At 42.8% G+C, this 27484-nt stretch overlaps 1 protein-coding gene across 1 annotated transcript; it reads right to left on the bottom strand.

Annotated features, from left to right (window-relative positions):
* Window positions 1-4362: 4362 nt before the first annotated feature.
* C6H2orf50 (chromosome 6 C2orf50 homolog) lies at window positions 4363-17877 on the bottom strand. The gene is made up of 3 exons (XM_027801697.2): window positions 11744-17877; window positions 9393-9432; window positions 4363-8786 (listed from the first exon to the last, which is right to left on the bottom strand). Exons 1-3 carry the CDS (start codon window positions 12004-12006, stop codon window positions 8595-8597), a joined length of 495 nt encoding a protein of 164 aa, XP_027657498.2. The 5' UTR covers window positions 12007-17877; the 3' UTR covers window positions 4363-8594.
* Between the last annotated feature and the right edge of the window lie 9607 nt (window positions 17878-27484).

The raw sequence follows: 27484 nt of genomic DNA, 5'->3' as shown, positions 1-27484 counted from the left end.
TATGCACACACAGCCTGGGAAAGAAACCAGAGAAACTGGACGTATCATCACAGGTGCAGAGCTGTGACCTCTTTGGGACCGCAGGGGCAGGGTGGCGTAGCTCATGATGAGTGCTGTGGTGGAAGTATACAAGCTTTTCTGGAAAAGCAGGTAAGGAAAGGAGTGGAAGTTGTGTTTTACACAAACAAGTGTCTCTGCCTGGAGCTTTCCTCTGCTTTGGAGCAAGCTGCAAGCCAACTGAGATCTGAGGGGTCGGGATCGGTGGGGAGACCAGCTTGGGGAATGTTGTGGGGATACCTGCTGTAAATTGCCTGATCAGGAAGAGGAAGCCTTAAACCACTAGGAGAAAGCTCATGATTGTAGGCCCAGTCTTCTTTGGGAATGTAAAATTGCTCTGACATCTGGAGGAGCCACCCCGTTGGGGTAAAAGCAGTCTAGTTTTGGTGGGGCATCAAGAACATTTTTTTGACCCAGACGCTGGATCTGTTACTCAGAAATGAGGAGGAACTAGTAGGCAGCGTACAGGTCAAGGGCAGCCTTGGCAGCAGTGACTCCAGCACCTTGGAATTAAGATCCCAAGAAAAGCAAGTAGCAGAATAAAGATTCTGGGCTTCAGAAGAACAGAATTTGGCTTGTGCAGGGGTCTGGTCTGTCAGGATTGCTCAGGAAACTTCCATGGGGGGCAATGGGGGCTAGGAGAGTGCATTGATGCTCAAAGATAACGTGCTCATAGCACAAAAATAGGCTTGCCCAGTGAGGTGAAATGTGAGCAGGCATGGCAGAGGAACAGCTTGGCTGAATGGCTAACGCTTGGCTGAACCGACACCAAGGGGGGGGCTTGGGAGATGGAAGCAGGCAGGCACGAGCCATGCAGCCGGCACAAGAGCATTGCTCAGGCATGAGGGGATGGAGTTCAGAAACCAAAGCTCTGTTGGAGCTGAAATTGGCAAAGAGTGTGAACGACACCAAGAAAAGCTTCCCTAATTTGACAGCAAAGAAAGGTGAAGGAAAATAGGCACGCACCATTCGGCGGGTCAGGGGACATACTTAATAACGAGGTGGGAAAAGCCAAGGTGCTCAGTGCCTTTTTGGTCTCAGTTCTTACTATCAAGGTCTGCTCACAGGCTGCTCAGGTTCCCTGAGCCTAGTAGCGCAGTCAGAGGGAGTGAAATACCAACTATGATAGAGGAAGGTGGAGCTGGGGACCACAGGAGCAAACTGGACTGCTCTGTGGGACCAGGTGGGATGCATCTGAGGGTGCTGACAGAACTGGTCGTAACTACTGCAAGGCGACTGACCATTTTTCATCTGTGGAAAGTTGTGGTTGAAGTTCTGATGAAGTGTAATAAAACTAGCAGCCTGTGACAGAGTAACCCCACGCATCAGTAAAGGCTGGAGGCCAACAGGATCAAAAGTTTTTTTAAGGAAAAGGACATGGGGGTCCTAAGGGACAACAATTGGAATGAGTCAGCGTTGTGGTCTGCCAGCAAAGATGGACAACTTCATCTGGGGCTGTGTTAGCAAGAGCGTATCCTGCAGGTTTATGGAAGTGATCCTTCCTCTCTATTTGGTACTTGTGAGACCACACCTGGAGTGCTGCTGAACACTGGAACAGGGCCCCAGAGGGACTCTGGAGTTGCTGTCTCGGGAGGTTTTCACAACTCAGCAGGACCAGGTCCAGAGCAACCTGATCTAACATCAGCGTTGGCCTTGCTTTGAGCAGGGAATTGGCCTGGAGGCCTCCAGAGGTCCCCTCTGGCCAACGTAACTGTGATTTCAGCTACTTCAGTCCTTATAGAAGATGCACATTTGAGGCCCAGTTCTGTCGCTGGAGGCGTCAAGGTGAAAAGGTAAAAATGACCAAGACTTTAAAAAAAAGGATGACTTTTTTTTAAATACTCTTTGTGTTCGGCTGTACTTGCCGAACACTTTTCTGGTGCCCGATGACTGGGAGTTTTACTGTTGATTTGAGTAGTAAGACTGATGCAGAGTTGTCACTCAAGCTTACCATAAGGCAGGCGGGAGGTTATCTCTGGGGTGAGAGATGCCTCGGTGGCAGAATGACGGTGTTTCAGCTCTGCTTTGAAGAACTTCCTTGTACTGAAGTCCAATGGATCCCTGTGTACTTCACGTTTGAGGTTATGTTGTACAAGTGTGCGTGACAGGAGTATAAAACAAAGGCTGGAGGTTGCATGCAGTTCATTGGTTTTGCGTGCAGTATGTTATATATATTTGTGGCAAACTGAAAACATGGCTGTATTTATGTAAGGTTTACTTGATGTTGGGCTGAACAAAAACATCACAAATTGAATGAAAGTACTGTAAGCAAAAAAAAGAAAACCACCCCAAAGCCTGTTGGCTCAGTGTTTGCTCTGTGGAATGGCTTATTCAGTTGACTGAAGGCCATTCTGGGTAATGGCATGTTATCTAAAGTAATATGGATAGCTAAAAACTATTACTGACAGAGCCTAGAATACCAAACACAGACCTAAAAACCTAACCCAAAACCTAAGAAAGCCACAGAACTAGGAAGAGCAAAAGAGAAGGAAAATATATTAACTAGTTTGTACTGGGACTCCTTCAATTGATTTTTATATTACATTTGGAATTGCCCTTTTTATGTAGAAAATCTGCATTGAGCTTGTAGCCCAGAGAGGAGGTTGAGCTGTAGCATTTGGGTCTGGAACTGATGTTGTTCTAGATCCAAGCTTACATCTGTTCCACTAAGCGTCGAGAGTGTGAGTACATTATGGCAGCGCTTACTAAGGTCCTGCTATATGATGCTTCCTGCATTCTTGCTAGAGGTCTTACAGTCCTCCCAGAGAATGCAAATGGATCTGCCAGTGCTGAGGAGCAGCTACAGTATAATCATGCGTGTTCCAGCAAAGAAGATAGTTGGCTCATCATATCTGAAACACTGCCGTGTACTGGTTTCACCCTCTGGCTTTTATGTTTTCCAGTAAAAAGCAATTGAGTAGCCCTGTGGTAATACACTACTAGCAGTGTGTCAGCATTCTGTTAAGTTTTGCTGTAGAAGGGTTGATATAAACGTTGTGTTTTCAGTCCATTTGGCTTTTAAGAAACATAATCATATAACTGCTAGTAAGCATTGTGATAGTTGCAGATGGTTCTGTGCTACATCATTGATCTGTTTTGTTTCTCAGCAGTACCTGTAGTTGAAGTAAGTTATTGCATGAATGTGTTTGTTAATTCACAGTGTGAAATACATCCAGTGATGACAATTGGTCATTAGTAAATGGAGAAAATAGAGTTTGAAGTGATCATGTCAAAGTCACAGAGGGAAGCCAGATCTCATAATTTGTATAGCTGTTGTGCCTGTAGATTTTCAGATTACTTCTTGCTGCAATTTATCAAGCAGTATGTGCCAGCTGAGACTTTCCTCTGGGCATTCCCCAGGTTAAGAGACAGTTAAGAGCCATTTGTGGTGGTTTTGCTGCGTCAACCTGGCATAAAAGTCTTGTGCTGAGGTGAGGCTCTAACCCCCAATAATTGGAAAATATTTAAGTGCTGGTGGTTTTGTGGTTACAGACAGCTTCTGAGAGAGGCTTTGAGAAGGTTACAAGCTGCAGTCAGTCTCCTTTGACAGAAGAGGGCTGTGAGTGACAGAACTCTGCAAGCACCTCTCCAGCCTTTGGCAGAATTTCTGAGTTTCTTGGAGAAGCATCTGTGTTTCAAGGAATTCATCCAATCAAACGCAAAGTTTTCTGAAGAGGGAAAAACATACCTGACATGGATTCAGAGTAGCAAGTAGAGTTTTAAAGAGAGACATCCTTCTTTAGGAAAAGTTTACTGGTTTCTGTCAGGGCAGAATTTAGAAAAAGCAGCTTGAGGCCCTAGCAAATTATTGTTTATTTCTAAAACTAACAAACCAAAAAATTCCTCACTTCAGAAGACTATTGTCTGCTTTAAGGTGAACTTCAGTTCAGAAATTTTGTTCTATACAGTGTTCTTCATAGAAAACAAGCAGTGTGAACATGTAGATACAAACATGATGCCTGAATTGGCAATATTGTACGTGCAGTGTTCATACAGTTATCCTCTCCATTCCCTGTTCTAGGAATCTTACTCTTTATGCAGTAATTTTCACAGCATGATGAGACCTTCTTTGTAAGAAAACCCATTTAGTTATTTTGTTTACTTAAGAGTACTTTAAAGGTCAATAAAGAGTTTAAATACATTTTCAAAGAAACATTTGGATTTACAGTCATCACAGATCTTCTAAACAAAAACTTTACAGCTAGGATGCCAACAGGGAACTGTATGCAAAGACAGTTCTAATATGAGAAAACCAGATTTATATGGTTACATATGTTTTCTTAAAAAAATGTATTTCACTTATAATAAAAGTGGAACTCAAAATGAGAACACACAAGATTTGGAGGCACTGGAAACATCTATGCACCAAGTTACAATTAATATTAACAACCCTCAAAGTCTACCAGAGAAAGCAGTGTATCTAACTGAAGAATAAAATTAATATAGCTACCCACTTATGCTCTTTAGCTGGAAGCAATACAGAAAATTAATTGTCTAAACATGCATAATCTCTTGTTTGAGATCTGGCAGCAAAAGGGAGAAAAACTTACAACACCTAATGAGAACTCTTCACAAGAAGCTTACAACACAGTTTAATATCTGCACAATCTCTTTAGTAAATGAAATTTCCACTAATTATTTACAGATTTCAATGTTGTTATCATCTCATCCATTCTTTCTAAAGGACTCTGCTTATGTAAATAAGGATTAGTTGGCAAAGTTAATTATGGTAAAAAAACCTTGTTAAACGTGGGATGAAAACAGAGTAACTTGTTTGCTGCCTTCTGCTTGCAGATGTTAAGGCAGTTTTGATTAAGATCTTGGTTATTCCCAAAAGGTCTTTTCTGGAGATTGCTGTACATGGTGGAGAGATCCAGAATAACTTTGGAAACAAAATACTGGGTACCAGAGGAGGGCTAACTGCAGCAGCATGAAATAATTAGCATTTCTAAGGAAAGTAAGGTGTCCAGTTTGACACAATGTTCCCGTATCACATGGATTATCAGATCCGTTCCACACAGGAAAATTTTGTTCTCCAGTCATTTTCCCTTAGAGATAATCATTAAGATGTCAAGTGCTTAAGAGTTGCTATTGATTTCAAAAGGAAATGAACAGGAATGAGCTGGTGTTTTGGGGGTGAACAGAGCTACTCCTATCCACTTGTTGCCCACTGGTATTTTAGAGTCATTTCAATTAGCTGGATCAGAATGTCAGGAATAAATGACTTTATTCCACGTCAAAAGAGGCAGTATAGCTATGGGTAGCTCTGATCTTGCAACAAGGCACAGAGCTACGTTTTCCAAGGTTGTGCACTTGGATGATTAAGCCAAAAATCCTTGCATATTTTGGCTCCACTTCAGCTGTACCTGAAAGGTACAGGAAAGTCTGTTGTGATTTATTGGACTGAAGTGACCTGTGCAAAGAAGTACAGCTGAGAAGGAGTGTGAGGTTGTATGAGGGTCTTGCTGCTGTATACATGTAATCAGTGCAAGTACCCACTGCAGGAACTGCCTGGCATCTCAGCGGGTGTTTGGTCTGGTTAAGGACACAGTCAGGACTACATTAATAAAGGCTTCCTGAAATTGTTCAAAGAAAATTAGTTATTGCCATTCACACATGTGACATAATGACATGAATGTGCTCTTTGAGGAGTGTTCTTGTGTGGCTGTCAGGAGGGCACTAGTCGAGCCTCTTAGATGTGTGCAATTAAAAGAGGCATGTCTAGACCTTCTGAAAAGCATTGTCTATGAGTAGTTAGAAGAATAAGAAATATATTTTCTATCAAAATAAATAGGTGATTAATCTGTATTTTAGAGGTGTAATCTATTTAAAGCCAGTGTAACTGAAATAGGGTGGGGTTTTATTCTTTTTGAATGTGTTTGAAAAACCACGTTTGCAAAGCATGTTGTGAACCCAGCACCCCTGGTGTAGTCAGGGGATTGGTGAAAGGCTTTTCAGATGGTCATTCAATTTATATACTAACAGTCCAACTCTATTAAATACACCACTTTTGATGGATGTGTGTGTTTAACCTTCATAGGTGAAGATTCCTTAGGGAATCTATTCCAGTGCTGTATTAGCCTTACCTTTAGCTTCCCAAAAAGTTAACATGATTCTTCCTTGCTGTAATTTAAGCCTGTTATTTTTACTATTGTCCACCATTCACATGAAGTGCAAATGATTCCTTTTCTCATTCCAGAGATATACGTGTATCTAAACACTGCTATCCTCTTCCCAGACAGCTTTTTCTTCTTCAGGTTAAACTTTAACAGTCTTTTTAATTTTCCCTCATAGGACATATCTTCCCATGCTCCAGGTACCATCACTGCTTCTCTAGACTGCTTAGTGGCCCACCTTTTTAGGGTAAGACATGGAAGGTCTTGGCCAAAACTGGGAGAAGTGCTTCAGCTGAAACAATGCCAGTGCTAAGTGAAGTGAAAGGATTAAATCATGGACTGCTAAGACCATCCTCTTTCCCATACCCTCCAGTTTGCAGGAACTCTCTGGGAGATGGATTCTCTGGATTCACACACAGCAAACAGAGCCAAGAATCTGGAATTACTGGAAGTCCCTTGAAATTAAACAGAAATTGTGTAACACTGCGTTGCCATAACTTAGTGTGGAGTGAGTGCCATCTGGAGGTTAGGAAACATGGATGGAGCTCTGTATGCCTTCATGCTCAAATACATGCCTTGTAAATGAAATGTTCTTGCATGAGTAGGAGCTTGAGCTTGACAGGTACCAGACATCTGCCACTCAGTACATGATTTGTGACCCACAGCAAGGCTTGAGGCTTCTCAGTGCATCTCAGTGTGTCTCAGAGTAAGGTGTGCAAGTGTAGTGACTTTCAGTATTATGCTGTCACCAATAACTGTGTAACCTCCGAGTGGCCTGTGCAGTGTTTAGAAGCAGCTCTGGACAACACAGGGAGAAGGAAAGGCTTGATCTACTCTCTCCCTCTTTCAGAGGTTGGAGGACAAACTGGTTCCTGCTGCAGTTTTCTGCTCACAGGAAACAGCAGAAAGCTCTTTAGCTGAATGAGAAAATGTCTTTTTTAAAGGGTAGGTTCCCATTTGATGCGTCTGAGCACAGTTGTGTATCACAATTCATGTCTGCACAGAGTGGAATCAGCCCTTCTCACCTGGGCTGATTGCATGATGCAGTCGTCCTTCTTTCAGTAGTTTAGCTGTCATCTTGAAAGCCTTAATCCTGCAGTTCTCGCTGTATTGAGGAAGCCGGGAGAACTTCTTGCTGCCGTGACTTCCGTGAGTAGGATTTGGCTCTTCTTTCTACAGTATCTCCCCACCCCTGCTCCCTGCCACCACCTCCCCGAGACTGCTTGGATGTTGACAGTGATCGCACTGTTCCATACCACCTCTTGTTCTTTTTGTCTGCTGCTACTGAAGTCTCATCATAAAAACAAATAGCCTTAGTTGCAGAACATAACTGTGCACATCTCCACCTCAGCCTGGTGAGAGGTTGCAGCCTGTTGTATCAAGGCAATGCTAATGGCTTCTGTGTTGATCTCCACCTAGGACTGAGCATGATCCTACAAAAGCTACATACAGTTCAAAAGGCAGATATTGTATGTACACTCTCCATGCTCTGCTGATTACTGCTTTTTCCTTACAGAACAAGTCATAAAGTTTGCACCTATGAAATGAAGATGCAGTAGTGAACAGGCTTTAGGTATTGTGTTGATTTAGCTTGATGATGGTTTCCCTGGGCAACCACAGATTTTAGGAACATGAATCTGTTAAATTCAAGGTTGATGATCCTAAGAGTGTAAGACAGGTTGCTGAGCCGACATGCCTTCAGAGCAAAATGTGAAAGCCTGCTTCCTTGTCAATGACTTTCCATCAGCTAAACCAGAAAAAAAAAAGAAAAAGAAAAAAAAAAAGAAAAAGAGTAATAAAAGGGAATTAGAGAGCAGAAAATCTAAAGAAACAAAGTTAAAACTTGTGTGAAAAAAACTTGGTCTCCATCCCTCAGGAGGGAGGAGTGAAAAAGCACAGAACACATTTCATGTGCCCTAGATTTTATTCTTCAGAGCAAGCTTAAACATGCAGATGACAGAGGCTGATGAATCCTTGGCTAACCTCATGAAATGCAACAAGCTGCTGTGTCTTAATGTGCTGACTTTCAGAACTGGAAGTATTTTGTTTATGTTGGGACTCATCTGAGTGGGTGTCCATTAACTGTTTATTTTCAAGAGATAACTGAGGAAGAAACTGCCTTTTGGCTGTAATCTTGTTCTTTCTGATGTTAGTGGCATCCTTACTTGTAGACTTGCATGGGAAGATGGATGAGATCTGTCGTGCTAACTCTCTGTATATGGCCGAGTCACCCCAAATACAAAGAGGATTGTCTCCTGTGGCATTGTGGGACAACATCCACCCTTGCCCTTGGAAGAAAATCCATGCTAGACAGTAGTATTGGTTTCTCTGAGAAAAAGATTGAGGAATTTTTTACATGCTGTCGGGTCTGTTGGCTAGAACCATTCAATTTGCTTTGTTAGTTACATGTTTACTGAAGCACTAGGAAGGCTGGAGCTCATCCTCAAGTTTCCTTTTCTGTGCTCCACTGCTGAAGAAGTAATCCATGTTTACCAGAGCCCTGCCAAGTTCAGTGTTCATTCGACTGCCAATAGTGTGGTTGGTCGAGTTAGGTACTTTGCTTGAGAACACAGGCATATGGTTTGGCAGTGGCTTCTGCTCCTTTTTCTTACCCTGGATAAAACAAAGATCATTAGTAAGTTTCCAGAACTACATCCACTGCGTGTTACAAAAATACAAGTTACTGAGATTATTTAGAATTGTCAACATTTTTGCTTTTTAAATTAGAATTTGAATGTACTTTAAAATGTCATAAGGAATGTACGTGAAACTGTTGAAGAAATAAAATAAAATGATTGATTTTTCCTGTTGTCTTACGTGGGAATAGGTTAACACAGGGAAAAGAATAATTTTTAATTCTGTTGCATAAAATGTCAGCTGAGACAGGAGTTAGCTTGCTGTAGAATGGTTGTGATGAGGGAGGTTTTTTGTTTCATTTTTAGTAAGTGGCTTGCAGTTCACCATGATGACATTGTCTTACAAATTTTCTCCTAGGAAGTTGTCTTTCTATGGAGTTGTTAATAATGAAACAAGCACATATTGTATTTCTTTGTGGCATAGGTAGCTGATGAAAGGCACCTCAGTTCTCATATTTTTCCTAAAGATTTTAGTCTTAAAGCATTTACTGATTATGCCTAAGTGTGCTCCAATTTGAAGTATCCTAGCTCAAACTGATGAAGACTAAAAAGAGCCTGGATTACAGTTGAATGTAAAACTTACCATTTGGTCATAGTCCTTTAGGAAACTCCAGTTCTGGTACCTTTGAATAGAAGTAAAAAATGCAGTGTAAAATTTTCTGTCTTTAAATAAAATAGTTATGTTGGTTGTATTTGAATACCAATTTAACTGCTCAGTTTGATACAGACCATTTCTGTACAAACTCTTTATACTGTAAGAAACCTGCAAACTCTTTAGACTGAAACCTATCTTTTCTGTTGTGAAGCCCAGGGTTTTCTGTATTCCCATATAGATCCCATACTATGTGAGGAGTGGGTTGGTTTTTTTTTGCTGAAGGAGGATGACGATAGCATGTCCACAATGTATACCTAGTGCAAATGAAAATACATTGGCAAAGTCCTGAGGCACTCTAGCAAACTTTTGTGCCATGCCTTGAGCAAGACACAGCTTCTTATTTTTTAAATCACTGGTACTCCCTGGCAAAAGTCCCTGGTAGGAATTCCCAGAGCCATATTTGTTGCAGGCAAACACCCACAGGAGTATTTTGTGCAGATAGACAGCTGTGCTAGGAGCAAATTCAGTCAGAAGACCCGAGTTTTGCTCTTCAGCTGTGTTCTATACCTGATGTGGGACTACAGGGCAAGTTGTTTATTTTTCTGTCCTTTGCTTTCCCTGGCCTGAAAAGGAGAAAATGAAAGTTCACCCGCTATTGTCAAAGTACTGTGAGGTCAAGAGAGGAAACAGTTATCTACAGCTGTATTGGCACCAGGGCTCAGGGGACGCCGGGGTTGACTCTCTGAGCCGGCTGCCTGTGTCTATACAGTGCTGCGTCTAAGTGCATCGATCTAGTGCTGAAGTTGTACATCCCTCCGAGCTGAGCTCATCTGCCCACGTGAAGCTAGGAGTATTGGATTTCTGTGCTCCACTCCTCTGTCCAGTGCAAATATGCCCTGAGTGCAAGTAACAGCTACTTTGTGATTGTTGTGTTTATCAATCTATGTCTTGGTACACCAGCACAACACAGAGGTCCTAAAATTTTTATCTTGCTATGCCAGCCACTATTTGAACATATCAGATCTGGGTGTTACTGGATAGTGCTAATTATTGAGGAGTGCTTGGGTCTCAAGACATTTACCTGTATCCACTTCAAGTCAGACCATCAACACACAGCAGCCTTCATCATTTTTTTGGGGATGGGGATCTGGGGCTGAAGGACACTTCTCTGCAGGCTGTAGCACACGTAGTCTGATGAATCCAGCTTTAGGCATCTGGCTTTCACATGTCTGTCCTACCCATTTACAAGAGTTTCTGTCTTCTTAGCTAAGACTGGAGAGCGAGACATGCATCAGATGCATGATGTGTTATCTTACCCATGAAAGTGAGTTTGCATCAGTGCCCATGACCATGAACCCCAGGAGGCGGGCACAGGGTCCCTGCGCCGCCTTAGCTGGGGAAGGAGCGTGCTGGGCCCCTTTGGCGAGAGCGTGAGTGCACAACTGGGAGAGAGTCGTCACCACGGCCCTGGGTTTGCGTGGGTCAGAGTCCTGGCTTCAGCCGTTCCTTCAGGTAGAAGGAGCCAGACAAGAGTGCAAATTGGTCTCGGGGGAAATCAGAGCTGTGCTTTGTATCTCCTCCAGAAGGCGGAAGAGGACAGGGGTTTTCAGATGGTTTCTTTTCCCATTCTAAAAAATCCTGAAAGTGATGTTGTTTTTCCTCCCTTTCCTTTGGCTTGGCTAGTGCGCGGCCAGAACTGGATCTGATTTTACTTTTACTAAGGATATTCTTCTAATAGACATGCTCATGAAGTGTACTGAAGTACGAACATAAACACGCAAGGCATGTGGCAGAGACAAGAGAGTATCTTAATTTTTAGTTCCTTCAGGTCACTGGTGTATACACAGTCAGAGCTTAGGTTGCATGTGTGCAATTCAGTCTGCTGAAACACTGTAACGATGGGGCATGTTCAGTAGACATACAGATTGGGAACACGGTATCATATCTTGGCAGAACACTGTTCACCTTCCATTTCAGCTATTTCCAAGAATATGAGAAGAGGTGATAATATCAGTGTGTCTGCAATAAATTACAGAGGTCGGCACATTTATATCTTCATTGTGGCAATCTCTATAAAGCTGAAAGATACTCAGCATGCAATTCTTTGCATCTCTTTTCACCCAGCATGCGAGGGGATATTGGCATAAATTTTTCCAGTGAAGAAACACGTAGATAATATAACCTTAGAAAGAAATGTGTGAGGGCCTGATCCAAAGTCCCTGCAGAAGAAAATTTCCTTTGATAGTGTAGGCTTTGGATCAAGGCTTAGGACCGTCAGGAAGCATCAGTACCATTCTCAAGATGAGTAAAAGAGGCATGAACTGGAACAAGTGACTTACCAGATTTTCCTTCCTCTCTGCTCAGCCTCCACAGACTCTCTCCAGATCTTATCCTGTTGAACCTGGTCCGGCTGCAGTGCTGCCTGCTCGTCTGCCCAAGCCTGAGTAGCTGGTGGTGCAGTGACAGGTCTTCTGGGCTGGGTGCTGCTGAGAGACGCAGAAGGAGCAGAGTCTGGTTGCCCCCGAGGTGTAGCTGCTAGTTGAGACCTAACCAAGGTATTTCTCCTGATTCCAGAACCCTTTCCCATTCCCAACTTGTCCATTTTCAGACTCACTGTATCCCCAGTATCATTAGATATATCGTGACTGTTAGGCAAATTAAACCTGCTATTGTTTGCGCTTTCAAAGCTCCTTCTTTCCTAACATACTCCTTTAGCTGCTGATTTGGAGTGCTTTCAGAAAGCGAGCATGCACGGCAGTAGGGACAAGCAGAGCTCAGCGTTTTACTTCCCTGTGATGCTCGTTTCCTACTGCTTTATGCTGCTTCCTTGCTTGAATGCTGAGGGAGTTTTCATGCTAATAGCAATTTTGTAAGAAAGGACTGTTCCTGAAAGCCATCGGATCTCCAGCTGTAACCAGCAGACTCTCAGCTAACAAGGTGATTACTGCTGCTTGCAGCTGAGACCACACTCTATTTAAAATCCTCGGAACAATAAAATCTGCTTTAGTAGCAAAGGGTGCTGTGGAGATTGCTGCTGCGTATGTCAGGAGGGCTTTTGTTGTCGTTATGTAGCAGAAGCAAGAGCTCCTGAAAGTTGTTGCATTTCCCTGGTGTGTTTACTGTCTCTATTGGAAACAAGTCTGACTTGTGAGTATTCACCAGAAAAGGAGCAGAGAGACCCAGTGGGACGGCTGCTGGGGCCTTGCAACCTATTTGGGGCAGAGGTTGTTTGTTTAAACTAAGGTGTTTCAATGAATCTGTGCTGAAAGCTACCAATTTTCAGATTTTAAAAAAAGAGCGGCCAGAGACCAAGTCCTTTGTAAGTACTTAGGGATTTCTGCCAAAAGTATTAAGCAGCTATGAGAAGCAGTTTTAAAGTAACTTTAAGGGATATTAGTATACAGAGTGAGAATTTTCAAAAGTGTCCAAAAAGTGTTTGTCTTTACAGTCAGCTTGTTGGGCTTTTGTGGCATGAAGTCACTTCCTCAAGCATTTGTGACCTTGCAGGAAAACAGAGTATTTTAAGTATAAATTTCCTCTGACATTCTTGAGTGACTTGTTTTTTAGTACTGTGAATTAGCTCCAGATGAATTCTAGCCTCTTGCTTCATCTTTCTGGTAAATGCTAATGAACTTTGAACCTACTTCTTTAGGTTGGTTTTTTTTTGGCAAACTTATTTGCTTGTAGTATTGGGAAATACACGCTGAATTTGGAAAATAATTTCTTCTAAAATAGGCTATACAACAATTCAAACATCTAATGTAGACATATTTGAGCAAGAAACACTTCTATATTTGGAAAAAAATTATTCTGACTTTGAAGACTGGAGTAACATAACTTAAGAAGAGGTAAACTTCACCTCAAACCACAATGTTTGCTTTGGGTTTGAATAGCATTTTAGTAGACTTTTGTTTGTTTGCTTGTTTTTCTGTGATAATTGAAACCTAAACAGTGTTTTTCGTCTCTTTCTGCCAAAAAGCAAAAAAAAACCCCACAAAAACAAACAAAACCCCCTGCATATATCCGCACAGCATTATGATGAACTAAAGAAACGGACTGTTTGCCAACCTGGCCTGATAGTTGTCTCTGTTCCTCTTGTGGAATCTGCTTATCCTGCTGCGTTTGTTCCAGGGTCCTCTCCAAGTTGGAGTGCATGCAGCTGTCTGCAGAATGGGGTTTTAGCAGCATCTATCTGCTTTAAAAGGAAGCCAAGGCATGTTTGGAAGGCCTAGTACGTTAATTGGTGCATGTGGGGTTTTAGCTCCTGATCAGGTCAGGAGAGGATCCTGATGGGAAGTCTGTTCCTGTGCATGGAATGCTTTTTTTATTGTTTTTTACAAAGTTTTTGTGTTGTTTTAATTTTAATCCTTCCTTCAAGTCAATTTCTGCAAATTAAACATGATAATAAACTAAAAATGGTTATTGAGCTGAGTACATAGCTTCCGAATGACTACTTGTAGCCACTGAATAAACTGGATGGAAAGATGACAAGCTGGTGTTTGAACTCTGTGCCATTGAGTGGTGTCTGCAAAGGTGCAGGAGTTGTAACTACCTTGGTTTTGATGCAGGTGTAGAACTACAAAGTGGCTCACAGAATATCATACTGGAAGTGAACGCATAGGTTAAAGCCAGATCTGTTGGCCTGAGACTACACAACCTCAGAAAAGAAGGAAGTCTTAACTATTTAGGACTTCTTTAGGCTTTAAACAAAACTAAGCTGTGAGTCTGCCTGCAGGTATTGGACGCTTCATAGTGTCCGAGCCATTTCTTAGGAAATAATATATGGGAATGGGATCATGGCTGTTTGAATAAGTTGAGTTTTTTAAAAAATATTGTAATAATATGACTTTAAAATGTAGCTGCTGTTCCAAAAATGGATCACTAGGAGCTGATATTTTGAAAATGATCCCATTTTCTGTTGGGACCAGAAGTCATTAAGGGAATGGTTATGCACCATGAAAGCACATCAAAGTGAGTGCAAAGATGATGTTTCTGGGTGTTACTCTAGATTCCTTCCTGGTTATACTAGTAGCCCATTTAGGTAATTTACTAGGTGCAGAATTGCTGCAGATACTGAACTGTTTCGCTTCATATTACCATCTGCCAGTTGAGCATTTTATTTGTTGGTTATAACAACTTAGGGCATTTAAGCAGTGAGCTTATTTAAATTGGTACAACTGATTTACTGTGTACTTCTTTTCATCCTGTAGCAGAATAGGTTGATGTTTATTGTGGCTTCATCTTGTATGTATCTATGTAAATTGATTATAGCGTCTTTATTTTTTCTGGTTGTGGACATGAAACTTGAAAAAACGTCCCAAGTGTCACTGTAGGAGATGGTGCCTTTGCTTAGGAGTTTGTTTTCACATTAGTTTATCTGAGAAGCCGTGTCAGTGCCCATCATTCTGAGTAAGAAATTGACTGAGGTTAATCTTTTGTTGTTGCCAGACGAGTGATGATACGCACTACAAATTCATCTGTGAAAAACATGTGAGTTATTTCCCCCTGTCAAAGGAAAAGATGTCTAGAGAGGCTTCTTCATGGAGGAAAAATTTCAGGTGTTTAGAGAAAACATATTTATTTGACCACAAGAGGGTACTGCGGTATCAGTTATGCAAGACTTGAGCTAATGTTTGCCTTTATATGCATTGCCTTATTTTTAAAATACACATTTCTTGAAATTGGTCATTTACATTAGGCAGTAGTTAAGAAAACCATGTTTTGTATGCCAGTATTTGATGACTTTGTCCAGAGCCAATTTCTGAGCTGTTTTTTCTGAAAATTGTTTTGTGTTTTATTGCAGCAAGTTTCTTGATGCTCAGGTTCTCATAGGTTTCACTGGGAGACAGGGACTTCAGCAGCTTATTCCAAAACACTGAAAAACTTAATGGAAATTGCTTGGTTGAATGCAAGAATACATCAGTTACAGGAGGGAAATAACAACAGGAGATGAATGTGTTGCTGCTGTGGTTGGAACTGCGTGTTGGCCCAGGATGGGCACTGTCAAAGTCAGACTCTGGTGTGATTTTTCCCATGTGGTCTTACTTGCAGGTATAGGGTCTGAAATCTTTTTTAGTTCATTTGTGCTTCCAAGATTTCTCCTTTACATCCAAGCCTTCTACAGTATGCATCCAGTGTTGGTTTGCCCTGTTTTCATAGGTCAATGTTGTTGGGATACTTCCAACAAAAGTTATATTTTCTAAACTTTAAGGACTGTGCTGCCAAATGTTTGTGCCATGTTTTGTGCAGTTCTGACCATGGAAGAGAGAGCTAGAAGGGTTTCTGGATTCTCCCACTTCTAGATCTGCTGCTGAATTTAGGAGAATTGGTATACCTGCCTGTCTCCAAACAAGCCCACCTGTAAAAGAAGAAAGATCTCAGCTATATCACATTATCTGTGAAGAACAAATTTCCAAGGGGTGTGATAGTAATTTGATGGACCACAAAGCAGTTTTCATAGTAGAAAGTTTGTGTTTGTGAGGTATTGCAGAGATTTAAGAAACACACACACATTTTAAAAACCAGGTGCAGTGTATATATCATGTGTGAACAAGAGGAGGAGAGGGCAGCTCTCTAGAGACCAGGTTTTCAGAGGAGATCACCATTTGGAAGATTTCTGTCACTTCATGAACAGGATGGAGACAGAAATCTTTCAGTATGAGCAGTGTTGCATGCCTCAAATAACGACATTTGCATTGTCATCATCATCTTCCTCAAATGAATCAAGGTCAGTCACGATTGCAGGCTGGAAGATGCGTCGTGTCAGTGGTTAGCAGAGCAGGGTGTTCGATGATCGGTCAGAGGATGCTGAGCACCAGGCAGGGAGGTGATGTATGGCAGAGCATTACGGTGGTGCTTTCTCACCAGCCCTGGGTGTTAACTACCAAGGGCCCTAGAAAGCCCAAAGGTGACAGCTCCTGCTGACGAGCTGTGTCATGGTCTGGCAGGAGCAGAGTGCCTTAGGTCGCCGTATGCAGCCAAAATGAAAACAAATCCTGCAAACTATCAGTTTGGAGTAAAACACCTTTTAAACAATTATGTAGCTGCTTGATTAAAGGCCTCATGCATTAAGTTTTACTGTAGCTTTCATAAAAAAATATAAACTTCTTTCTTGTCTTAATGGAGTTCTTCTGAGAGAGCCTGGCAAGTTGAGCATCTGTTGCGTCGGCAGCGAACAAATACCACCAAGGGAATGTCTGCTTCCAGTGACACAGTCTGACACTTCAGAATAAAATCAAAGCTGTAATGCAGACTGTAAGAAATCTGTTGTGATTTTTATCATTCTCTTCTTATAATATAAATTCTAGTGTTACAAGGTATCTTAGCTACTGATATGCAGTTTGCTTTATTTGAAACAAAAATGATTTATTTGAAAAAATATTTACTTGAAAAAAAGTGTTAAACGGCAGCTATTCCATAGAATACGCACACCTGTTACATTAGAGCTGTCTGCTTAAACTTGCCACTTGAGCAAGATGATGGGATTTCAGGGAGGGAGCGCTGCAGGGCTGCTGTGCGGGGAGGGATGTTTGGAAGTATCTGGTTTAAGGAGAAAGAACTATGAATATAAGAAGTGTTCCTCACTGGCTGAATGTTTTCAGTTGCTGTTTCACATGACGTTGGTCTTGGAGGCTAGATCCTGTGAAGAAGTGCAGTATTGCTTTGACAGCCGGAGTTGTGTTCGTTAATCAGGGAGTCAAGTCACATCCTCGCCGCAGCAGGGAGCTCTGGTAACTCCGGAGTGCAGCTTGGCTTTATTCTGTCAATCCTCGCTGTTCTTGCACACTTCATTAACAGGTCTAAGAGAATTTCAGTGTATAGAGTTATTCAGTACTTTGGAAAAGGCTGTGCTTCGTACTGAAGCACTTAAGGCAGCAGTGTGACCTCTGAAGCACGGCATAGCCCTGCTTTCTGTGCCCCAGGGGTATGCATTTGTTAACTGTTAACTTCTGGTGCACAGGTCAGCTTGTAACAGGGGAGAAGAAGCCACTTCACAGATACTGCAGCGCTTCGGTTTTCTCCGTCTGCTACCTGGGATACTGTGGTACTTATAAAAGTATTTTATCCCATGAATTACAATATTCCAGGTTTGTATCACTATATATTTCAATGCTCAAGGTGCCGTTCAGTTTTTTTTTTTATTATTCTTTCTCAGCTTTCTCCTCCAGCAGCTGTCTATTTGTTGATCTGCACTTTGATACGCTAAATGTTTCATTTACCATCTGCTCACAGTATTCAGAAAGGACATTAATTTTATGTTTTGATGTGAAATACCAACAGTTCTCTACTGCAAGTTAGGTAAAGTTTTCAAATCAGAGTACCTAAAATTTGTTTTAAATTGTATTTCTGGATATTTAATATAATGGACTTTTTTTTTCCAAACTTTCTTAACCTTTGCAAGTTCTGTTGGCTGAGAATTGAGATACTGCCTTTTAGGGTTTTTTTTCAAGATAACTGTCATAGTCTAAAATTGTGAAGATGTCAATCACAATCTTTATCTGGTTTTCAACAAAGCTTATACCATCTTCTTTGTGGCTATCAGTGTAGGTTTGCTTATGAACTGTAGAAGCTAGTGTTAAATCGCACTTCAGACTGAGGTTTGGCCAACTGGACTACTGGGGATCAGGAGGAAGTTCTTCCTAAAGGCAGGATGTTCCCATAACTGGATGTAGAGGGTTTTGTGTCTAGCCTTTGCTTTGATACACTAGAATCTGGTGGCAAGTTCCCTGAGATGATAGGAGAGTTTGGGTCTGAAGGGATCTCAGGAGGTCTCTAGCTCTATCTGCTCCTCAGAGCAGGGTCAGCCGTGAGATCAGACCAGCTGGTCAGGGCTTTGAAAGGCTCCAAGAATGGAGACTGCACCACCTTTTTAGGTGATGTGTCTCACCACTTGGCTGTCCTCATGATGAAGTTTTCCCTTACATACAGTCAGAACCTCTCTTGTTTCAACTTGTACCCATTTTATTTCGTCCTGCCACTGGGCACCACTGCAAGCAGCCTGCTGTGTCTTCCCAGTAACCTTGCAGGTACTGGGAGACTGCTCTTGCATCTCCCCACAGCCTTTTCTGGTCCAGGCTGAGCAGGATTTGATCACTGGTCGCATTGCCTGTGTTACACAGATCTGTCAGACCTTTACCTAACTCACTCCATTCCCTATCCCTGCCTGATTTGACACGTACACTGCTCATGCCCAGTGGGGCAGATGCTCCATGAGACCTAGAAAGGAAAGTAACAGAGTGTACAGGGAAAGTACAGTCCGTTTTGCCATTCTTTTCTTGGATCACCTGCTCTGTAGTTTGGTTCAGCCTTTTTCCTTCTATGGTTGTAGAGGACTTCTTTGTTTTGCTATGGAGCTGGAAACTTTTGCTCCCTGAAGAAATAGACGACCTGAACAATGTGAAGTCTTCCTGGATCTGTTTGGAGTTTTGTATTTTTAGCTCAGTTGTGCAAGAGTTCACATGCGAATACTCAAATAGCAAGGCAAAAACAAAAGGAAAATGTCTGCGTCCCTAGACCTGAGGGCCAAAGCAGCCAAACAGACTTTGTACAGCTTTCAGACAGGACTTTCATTATACCAGATGCTTCACTAAAGATCCTGTTAACAGTTTAATGGAGAGAATGGGTGCCTGGCTCTCAAGGTGGGCTACATTCCTCTTTTCAGGACAGGTCCGAGTTTTTAGGAAATCTTTTGCTTAGGTTATTGGTTAAGTTTAGAAAGCTTCCAAAGCACTAGACAGCTATGCAATCAAAAACACAGTTGCAGAATTAGGATAAAATCATAACTTTCTTACAACTGACCACTTAATGAGAAAAGGGCAAGACCTTACCCTACTTTTTGTGTGAATTATCCATATAAACTACACACACAGAGTATGAGGATTATATGCCTCTTTAAAAAAACAGCTCTGATCACATGACTGACACAAGTGCACCTACCAGCCTCTTCCATGTAGACATCGTAAAAAACTTCTTAGCAAAACTGACATTGTGGAAAATTGCTGACCTGTTCAACTTGAAATACTTCATCTTGAAATACAAGACCAACGAATCTTTGATGAATGGGAAGCAGGATTTCCAAAATGCTTCTAGGACCTGAAGCCCCAGAACAGAGAGCAGAGTAAAGCCAGCAGCCTTACAGCATGGAGAACCCCATGTCAGGTGAGGTCTCCTACAGTTTCCAGCATTCCTGCTGCTGAACAGCAGGGATCTCAAAGCTCTGGGATATTGGGCTACCCCCATCCTTGGTTACTGGGCAGACTACTCAAGGCTTTTTAATGGAAAACAACCAAAATGGGGTTATTCAGATGTGCTTTTTCATTCTTGATGATCTACTGGAGCATTCCAGGTCATTGGTAGTTTAAATCATGAAAAGAGCATTCTGCAAATCTTGGTTCTTGTCTGCTGTGCATGCTCAAGATCCTTTAAAAGTAGTATAAATCGTTTAAGATTGACTAACCTGTGCAAAATTAGGTGGGTCAGTTGAGTTAGTCACACACAGAGGCATCTGCTGCCATTCAGAAAGTCTTAGGATACTTCAGAAATCCATGCAGGACCAGCAGATCCATAGCAAACCTGCAAGAGACCTATGTCTTTCTATGATAGCAGGAGGGAAAGGCAGGAACACCTGGCTGTCGGATTGCGCTAGATGACCATGAGTGCATAAATATTCACATCTGATGCCCAGTTAAGGATGGTTTTCAGGCAAATTCCCCAGCCACCCCCACTTACTGTATTTTGGGTTGTGCCACAGGGTGGCCTTGGCACGTGCAGGCTGTGAGGACTCCTGGGTGGCTGCTGGGGAAGGCGAGCTGCACCCGCTTCCCAGCTGCTCATGGCAGTTAACGCTGTGGATCAGGGAAGAGCAGGCAGCCCCTGGCCCACAGGGTGGGTTAAATGTCCCTTTGAGTCCTTAACAGCAGTTGGTTTCACTCCACAGATCACACTACCTGCTGTTGCAGACATTCCCTAGACCTCCATTACCTGTAAGGTCAGCAGAGATACCCTGATGGAGTCCTACATGTAGGTGTCAAAAATGAGATTTCTTAACACGAAGGAAAGGTGTAACTACTCCTACACTAGGAAAATAGCGCTGGGGCCCAGGCTCTGGGTGGAAATCAGAAGCATCCCCCACCTTAGTGGAAGAAGTCTATTATTCATTGCGTTATAATTGCATAATGCTTTCTGTTACTTATTTGCTGTTTAAAAGGGGACTTGCCCAGGAGTAAAGGGAGAAGTTGGGTGGGGGACTTCATAGAAAAATAACATCGATTTCCAGTGTTGTGTTAGTGGAAAGTATGTGTTTCTTCTCTATTTGATATAGTTTATATTCCCAGTTCCATCCATTCCTCTTTCATAAGAGTTCTGTTGATATACTTGAACCTGACAATTGGAGGATTAAGGATGTGTTTGGACTGCCTTTTTTGCAAGTCTGATTATGAAAACCACCTATGCCATTAGCATAAAATAAAAAGCAGGAACTTTCTTATACTTGCCGTTCCAGTAGGAGAGAAATTCACAGGAGCCAAACGTTTTACTGGTGAATGAGAATATCCATTTTGGAAATAGCCTGCATTATCTCCATAGTTAAGGTGGTACCGTACCATTAGCAAAAGGTTAATTTAGGGATTTTGCAAGAAGCATATCTGTGCTGCATCTGCTCTTTGCTCTTTGCCTGTTCCCATTCCTCCCAGGTCTCATTACCTTGCTGTAATGTGAATATTCACCTGGCTGCATACCTTAACTTGCACAAACCTACAGTTTTGCAAGAGGACTAGAAAACAGCAACAATCAAAGGAGACTTTTCAAACTGCTGCTTCTTTTTGAAGCTTTTATCACAAAATACAGGTTAAAATACAATTTTTAACAACAACAACAAAGTTTTATCCTCCTTTTTCTACATACCTTTGTTTATGGCGAGCGTTCACATTCGTTTCCGTCAAATAAGGACTTCTCAGTGCCATGGTGCTTTATACTTTCTGTTTTATGGGCTCCACTGTTGGTACTGTTGTTAGCCAGGAGAAGTAAACAGACTTTGAGGAAAAGATCACACCATAGCAACCCTCAGCTTCTGTTTACAGTTCAAATAAATGTCTGTGCCATGGAAATGTATGTCCTGAGGAATTTTCTAAACCAGTACGCTAATTTGTTTAATAACAAAAGGATTAATGCAGATAAGTTGAATGCAGATTTACACTCAATATTTAAATGGTGAATAATTTTATTTTTCAAAAGCTGCCAGTAAATAGTACATCACAACCGCTCAGTAGGGAGAAGGTATTTTTTAACTTTCATACTAGAAAGTACTGACGGTTCTGAAGGAGAGGCTCATGTAAGCACTTGGCAGAATGAGTTCCCCAATTAAAAGCAATATTAAAACTCCCTTTATTTAATGGGGGTAACTCTGTGTACGCTTTGAAAACCCAAACTTGTGTGTTTGTAGTTTCCTCACCTTTTGGTTAAAGAAGTAGCTTTTACTCAAGCAAAACTTCTATTAACTGAGCTGGACATTTTGCTCAAGAAAATAATAGAGGAATGAACCTGGGTTAATTAGCATTGATAATGTACAACTGTGGGCTGGCTTCAGGGGCGGTGGGTTGGCTGGTGTAGACAAGGTGCAGCTGTGGCTGGTTCTGGTAAGGGGTTGGGCAGACAATGGAGGGAGGGCAGCTGAGGAAGAGAGAGGAGGAAGATGCAGAGAGAAGAGAGAGAGTGCGGGTGCCCTGGATGAGGAGAGATGAGGAGAAGGTGGCAGAGGGACTGGCATGAATGCGTTGGTATGAGTTGGTAAAAGACCTTGTTGCAGCTGGCTAGTTTGGAGAGTGCTGCGACAATTGGTGCCCCGTGTGAGGGCCTTCAGATTATGAGACCAAGCGTAATGAGCGGTGACAGCGATAATGGCTGTGCCAGGGGACATTTGAAGTTTTGAACAGTGATGGTGGTGCCCAACATAGCGGAGACAGGCGGGCATAACCTGTGATCCAGATCACGCTGAGATAGGCAGGAAGAGCCTGGGGATCTGGATCAGGTGCCAGTAAAGGTGAGCTGTTGGGAACAAAGAGAAGGAAGCCTGACTGCCGTGGAGTTAAGAGACAGGGGGTAACAGGCAATAGCGGCGGAGTACACAGCCAGACATGGCAGCAGCCCGCAGCAGCAGTGGGTCCAGAGTGGGTCCGGCCAGACAGGGGTGATGGCTGTGCCGGGGGAAGGTGCGGGAGCAGCATGGTGCCGTGGGTGGCTCCTGCCGTTGCTGCTGCTGCTCGGCCTGGTGGTATTCTTGCCGATGTTTATGTGCTCGTTGAAGGTGCCTCCACTTGTAGAAGAAATGGGTGACCACAAGGATGTTAAGAAGTTTTTCAAACCACATAATGATGTGTTAGCGCTGTATTCTAGATCTGGTGCTGCTGAAAGCTCGCTCTGGTTACTGTCCGGTGTAACCCAAGAGGTGAAAGGACAAGGCACTATAAGTTCATCAGAGCTGCCCTCTGAAGAAATCAAAATCCCAGATGCTAAGAAAGCAGATAAGAAAGGTGATCAACTGCAGAAGCTGAAAAGCCCAAGATAAAAGTGAAGAAGGAATTCAGGGACAAGTTGTGCGGACTGTATGAAAAGTTTATTTGTAAAAAGGTTATGATGACTTTAAATACCTAAGGTATGAAATGTTAAAAAGGAAAAGAAAGAAAAAAAGGGAGAATTGTGGAGGAATTATAGAGGACTGTATGAAAAATTTATTTGTAAAAAAGTTGTAATAATTGTTAAAAACATAAGGTATGAAATTAAAAAAAAAGTGGGGGGAATTGTAGAGGAATGAAGCTGGGTTAATTAGCATTGATAATATACAGCTGTGGGCTGGCTTCAGGGGCGGTGGGTTGGCCGAGGTAGATAAGGTGCAGCTGTGGCTGGTTCTGGTAAGGGGTTGGGCAGTCAATGAAGGGAGGGCAGCCGAGGAAGAAGAGGAGAGAGGAAGAAGCAAGAGAAGAGAGAACACATGCCCTGGATGAGGTGAGATGAGGAGAAGGCAGCAGAGGGACTGCATGAAGAGTGTGCTGGTATGAGGTGGTGAACAACCTTGTTGCAGCTTGATAGTTTGGAGAGTGCTGTGACAAAAAATCTAGTGGAGTAAGTTTTGTGCCTCTGAAAATCTTGGCAGCAGGGGGCTTTAGGCCTTTAAAGGTTATGCCAGGAAAGGACACTTTTTCCTTTCTGCTACTGATACTAAGATACTGTTGCTAGCAGTGCTTCGGGCTTCTTCTTTTTTTTTTTTAATATGCAAATAGGCAAGATTTTATTCCAAAGTGTAAGCATCCTTATTCCTTAGAAATTTCACTCATACGTGATGGCCCTTCGGTTGGCTTGCCTTTGTGTTTGGTCGGTGGTGCAGAAAGCATGGTTAGGGGAAGTGTCGGTCTGGGATGGAGTCGCTGTTTTGGAGGAGCTTGTGTCTGGTGAGGCCCTTGTGGTGTTGGCATGCAGTGTGGCTGGAGAAACTGGTTAGGAAGCAGGGCAGGGTTGGGTACGTGAGGATGTGCTTCTGATCTGATTCCTGCTCATGTTTGTATGTACTGTGTTTTAATTAAAACATGCATTAAATTAAATACACGTTTTAATTTAATGCATGTTTTAATTTAAATAAAAATGTAGTATCTGGCTAGCTGATGGTGTAGCTTCTGATTATAACACTGGACAAATGAAGCATGCGTAATCCCAACCCAAACTGGGCAAACCAAGTCCAGTGGTTGTGGGCTGGGTTCACTGTTCAAAAAGTGGTTGCTTTAGCACAAAGAGCTGCGTTGTGGTGCTGTTTAGTTTTTTTAAGCAACATGCTAAATGTAGCAATGTGTCATTGCATGGTCAGACTTTAAAAAGAACATGTAAGTAGCAAATCTGACATCTGTGATCATCAAATGAACCACATGAAATGTATCTTATATCTGTAATCTTATATTTTATCTCTTCGGTACCAAGGTGAAGAATTGAGGGCCAAGTGCAACCCTTGAATTCATTCTGGACAGCATGTAGAGCAGAGGGACTATGTATATAGGGACCAGATGTAGGATACCCTCTATCTGCACACCCTAATGAGCTCAGCAGAGTGGGGTCACTTTCTAGGGTGGGGGTGGTGGGTGCAGTGTATCTCTGCATGGTGTTGGCACAGAGCAGGTGTTGGCTGGCTGGTGCTGGAGAGGTGGGAAGCCTATGGGGCAGTCCTGGGGAGGGCTGGAGAGCTTGGGGGGAGCCGTGGGTGGAGATACGGTGCGGGTGGTGGGAGGCAGGTGTGGAGGTGTTTGGGTAGTATTGCAGCAGGAGTGGTACTGATGAATATTTTGGGGGATGTGGTATGTGGCACCATGGGGGGGGCCATGCTTGTGAGCATGAGCACCGGCAACAGCGCCCATCAGCACAGGGAGATGAGGAGCAGAGGTGTTTTTATTATGAAGCAGCGGTGAAATTTGAGAAATCTTCAGGATGCCTCCTCCCTGGCACAAATGATCAGAAGAAATAATAGCTACAGAACATGCCTTGAAATCCCGGGGTAGCTGATCCCCAAAGAGCCTCCAGTGTGATGCTTGCTCAGAGCCTGCCTGCAACACGCACAGATGGAGGTTTGTGCCTCTTCTTTCCAAACTTCCTTACATCACGTAAAGATTACCTAGGTGAGGGAAAAGTCAAACTTTTTGTATAGTCCTTGCTGCTATAGAAACCACTAGCTCTGTGACAGCATGCCGGGCTATGGAGGTACAGCTGGCAGCAGCTCCAAACTAGGGGATGCCATAACGTGCACTGTAGTTTTTGTTATTTTCAGCCAAAGCCCAGCTGCCTTCTGAACTGCTGTGTGTCCTTCACTTCTGCAACATGCAGCTTTTTAACGCTGGAAATAAGGATGACAAATGTCTGGAGTTGTTTATGCTAAAAAAAGTAATCCATGGCTTTGTAGTATAAAGGTTTATCTGCTATTTTAAGTCTGTTGCAATGTGTGGATGACATTAAGTCTCTGCTGGTTTGAATTATGGCTGTAACTTTCCCCAGAGAGTCACTTTCAGCAATCTCTGTCTCTCTCTAACGGGAAAGAAAAGGCAGCATTAAAAGTGGTGATATATGAAAAGTATTCTGTGTCTGCGAAGCCTTTCGTGATAGTGTGAAGATAAAAAGTCTGTAAAATGACTGTAACTCTGATGAATATTTCTGAAGTCAGAGGAGAATGAAGCTGTCAGCTGTGAGGGGAGAAGAGCAATCTGGTATTGATCCTCAGTCAATAGAGCAATCCTGCTAATGCTTGTAATTCTTAATTTCTGTCACTAGAAAACAAACAGAACAAGAAGAGAGAAAACAAACATGGAACATCCCAAAGACATCTGAAGTGCTCCCTGCTACAATTGAAAAGGAGATTGGATTCATGAAATGTAGTAAAGCAATAGATGTGCTTGCTTCTTTTTAAGGTTTGTGTAACCTAGAGGTTATGAGATCTCTAGGTGAGGAAAAGGAGAGTTGCTTTATTAAAATCCAAATTCTGCATCTTATGGCTGAGGCAGTATCTCAAAAGCATTTGCCTGAGAAATGGATCTACAAATAAATACTCTGAGAACAAAAGCAACATGGAAAGCTCTCTTGTCAATGACCAGGTTAGCTTGTCTTGAGTGCAGTCATGTGGTATGTGTCCTCACTGAAAACAGATGTCCAGAAAACCTGAAACGGAGCTTTCTGCAAAGGAGAAGATGAGGTTAGGCAACAAGGACAGGGTCTGAAAACAGTTGGTTGCTTCAATCACCGCTGCAGCCTCCCATTCTGCAGAGTGGGCAAAGCAAGGTAGAGGCCAGTCCTTCCCCTCCCCCCTCGCCCCCCCCTCCCCCCCCTTTTTCCAATGGCCGCACTCCATGTAACTCATGCAAAACAGCATCCCAGAGTATGGACAGGGAAACTGTAGGCAGATGGTGTCAGTGAGATACTTTGCTGACAGAGCAGGTCCATCTGTGTTTGCCTCATTCTGTGATCCAGCTGAATGCATTAACCCAGCCAGGGTCTGGCTGCTCCTGAGGGCTTCCAGCAGGAGACAGCCCTGCCCCAGCCTTGTGCCGGGACCCTCCCCAGAAATGCATGCGGAAGCTTGTTGCAGAGCACTAGGGTTTGTTTGGCTCCTGGTGTTAAGTAATTAATGGAACACCTTTTGGCACTGGAGGAAAAAAGCCCGAAAGGTTTTTGCAAGTATCTTGTGGTACCCAGAGCTGTCACTTGCCTCTCTTCCCATCATTTCCTGTTCCATGGAGATACACTCATCTCCAGAGGATCTTTACTTTCTACAGAGGTGATCTGCTTACAGCATGTTTATCTTCATTTTGCTGTTACCTACTTCTTTCTTCTTCAGATGTCCTAAACTAATATCCAGAGGTAAGTGGCTAAAGTTCAGCTCTTGATGCAAGCACCACTGGCCTCAACAAGACTTTGCATTTTACTTCTATAACCCTGAGCAACGGCAGTTTTTCTGGGGTTGTCACATTCTTTGGGTCACAGAGAGCCTTGTAAGGAGTTTAAGATATTCAGCTGCTTATTTTGACAGAGATTTGTTTGCAGGTTTAGGAGCTGAACATATTTTGGCTTCCAAAAGTTATCTCAGAGGAACTCCAGTGTCCCGCTGGCAAAGTACTGAGTGGGGCAGAGGCAAAGCAGGGACTGTGTGTGGAGACTGAGGAGCTGCTGTGGAGGAGAAGGGTGAGAGCTTCGAATCCTGACCTCTTCTGCAAGTTAGAAGCCAATTCTGCAAGCTTTTACATTGTTTTATCCAGCTCCTCTCCTTTCAAACATTAGGACAGACTATGTCCAGCAGCCTTCCCTCTGGGGAAGAAATGTCACAGGGGCAGAAATATCCCAGCAAAGTGTTGATGCTTCTCCAGGTACTCCTGAGTACCTTCTGCAAACCCAGGGTGTTCCTGAATTGTGAGACCAGTACAATGCAACACACAGACAGGCAGACACATGGGGTTGAAAAACTGCTGCACGCAAGCTATTGGAAAGTGCCTGCTGAAAGAAAAGATGCTGGTCCACCACCTCTTCTTTGAAATCAGTAGCCAGTCAGGTGTTTTCAGGAGTAA

The sequence above is a fragment of the Falco cherrug genome, chromosome 6 (assembly GCF_023634085.1).
Source record: "Falco cherrug isolate bFalChe1 chromosome 6, bFalChe1.pri, whole genome shotgun sequence".
NCBI classification, from domain to species: domain Eukaryota; kingdom Metazoa; phylum Chordata; class Aves; order Falconiformes; family Falconidae; genus Falco; species Falco cherrug.
This window is presented reverse-complemented; position numbering and strand designations above follow the sequence as displayed.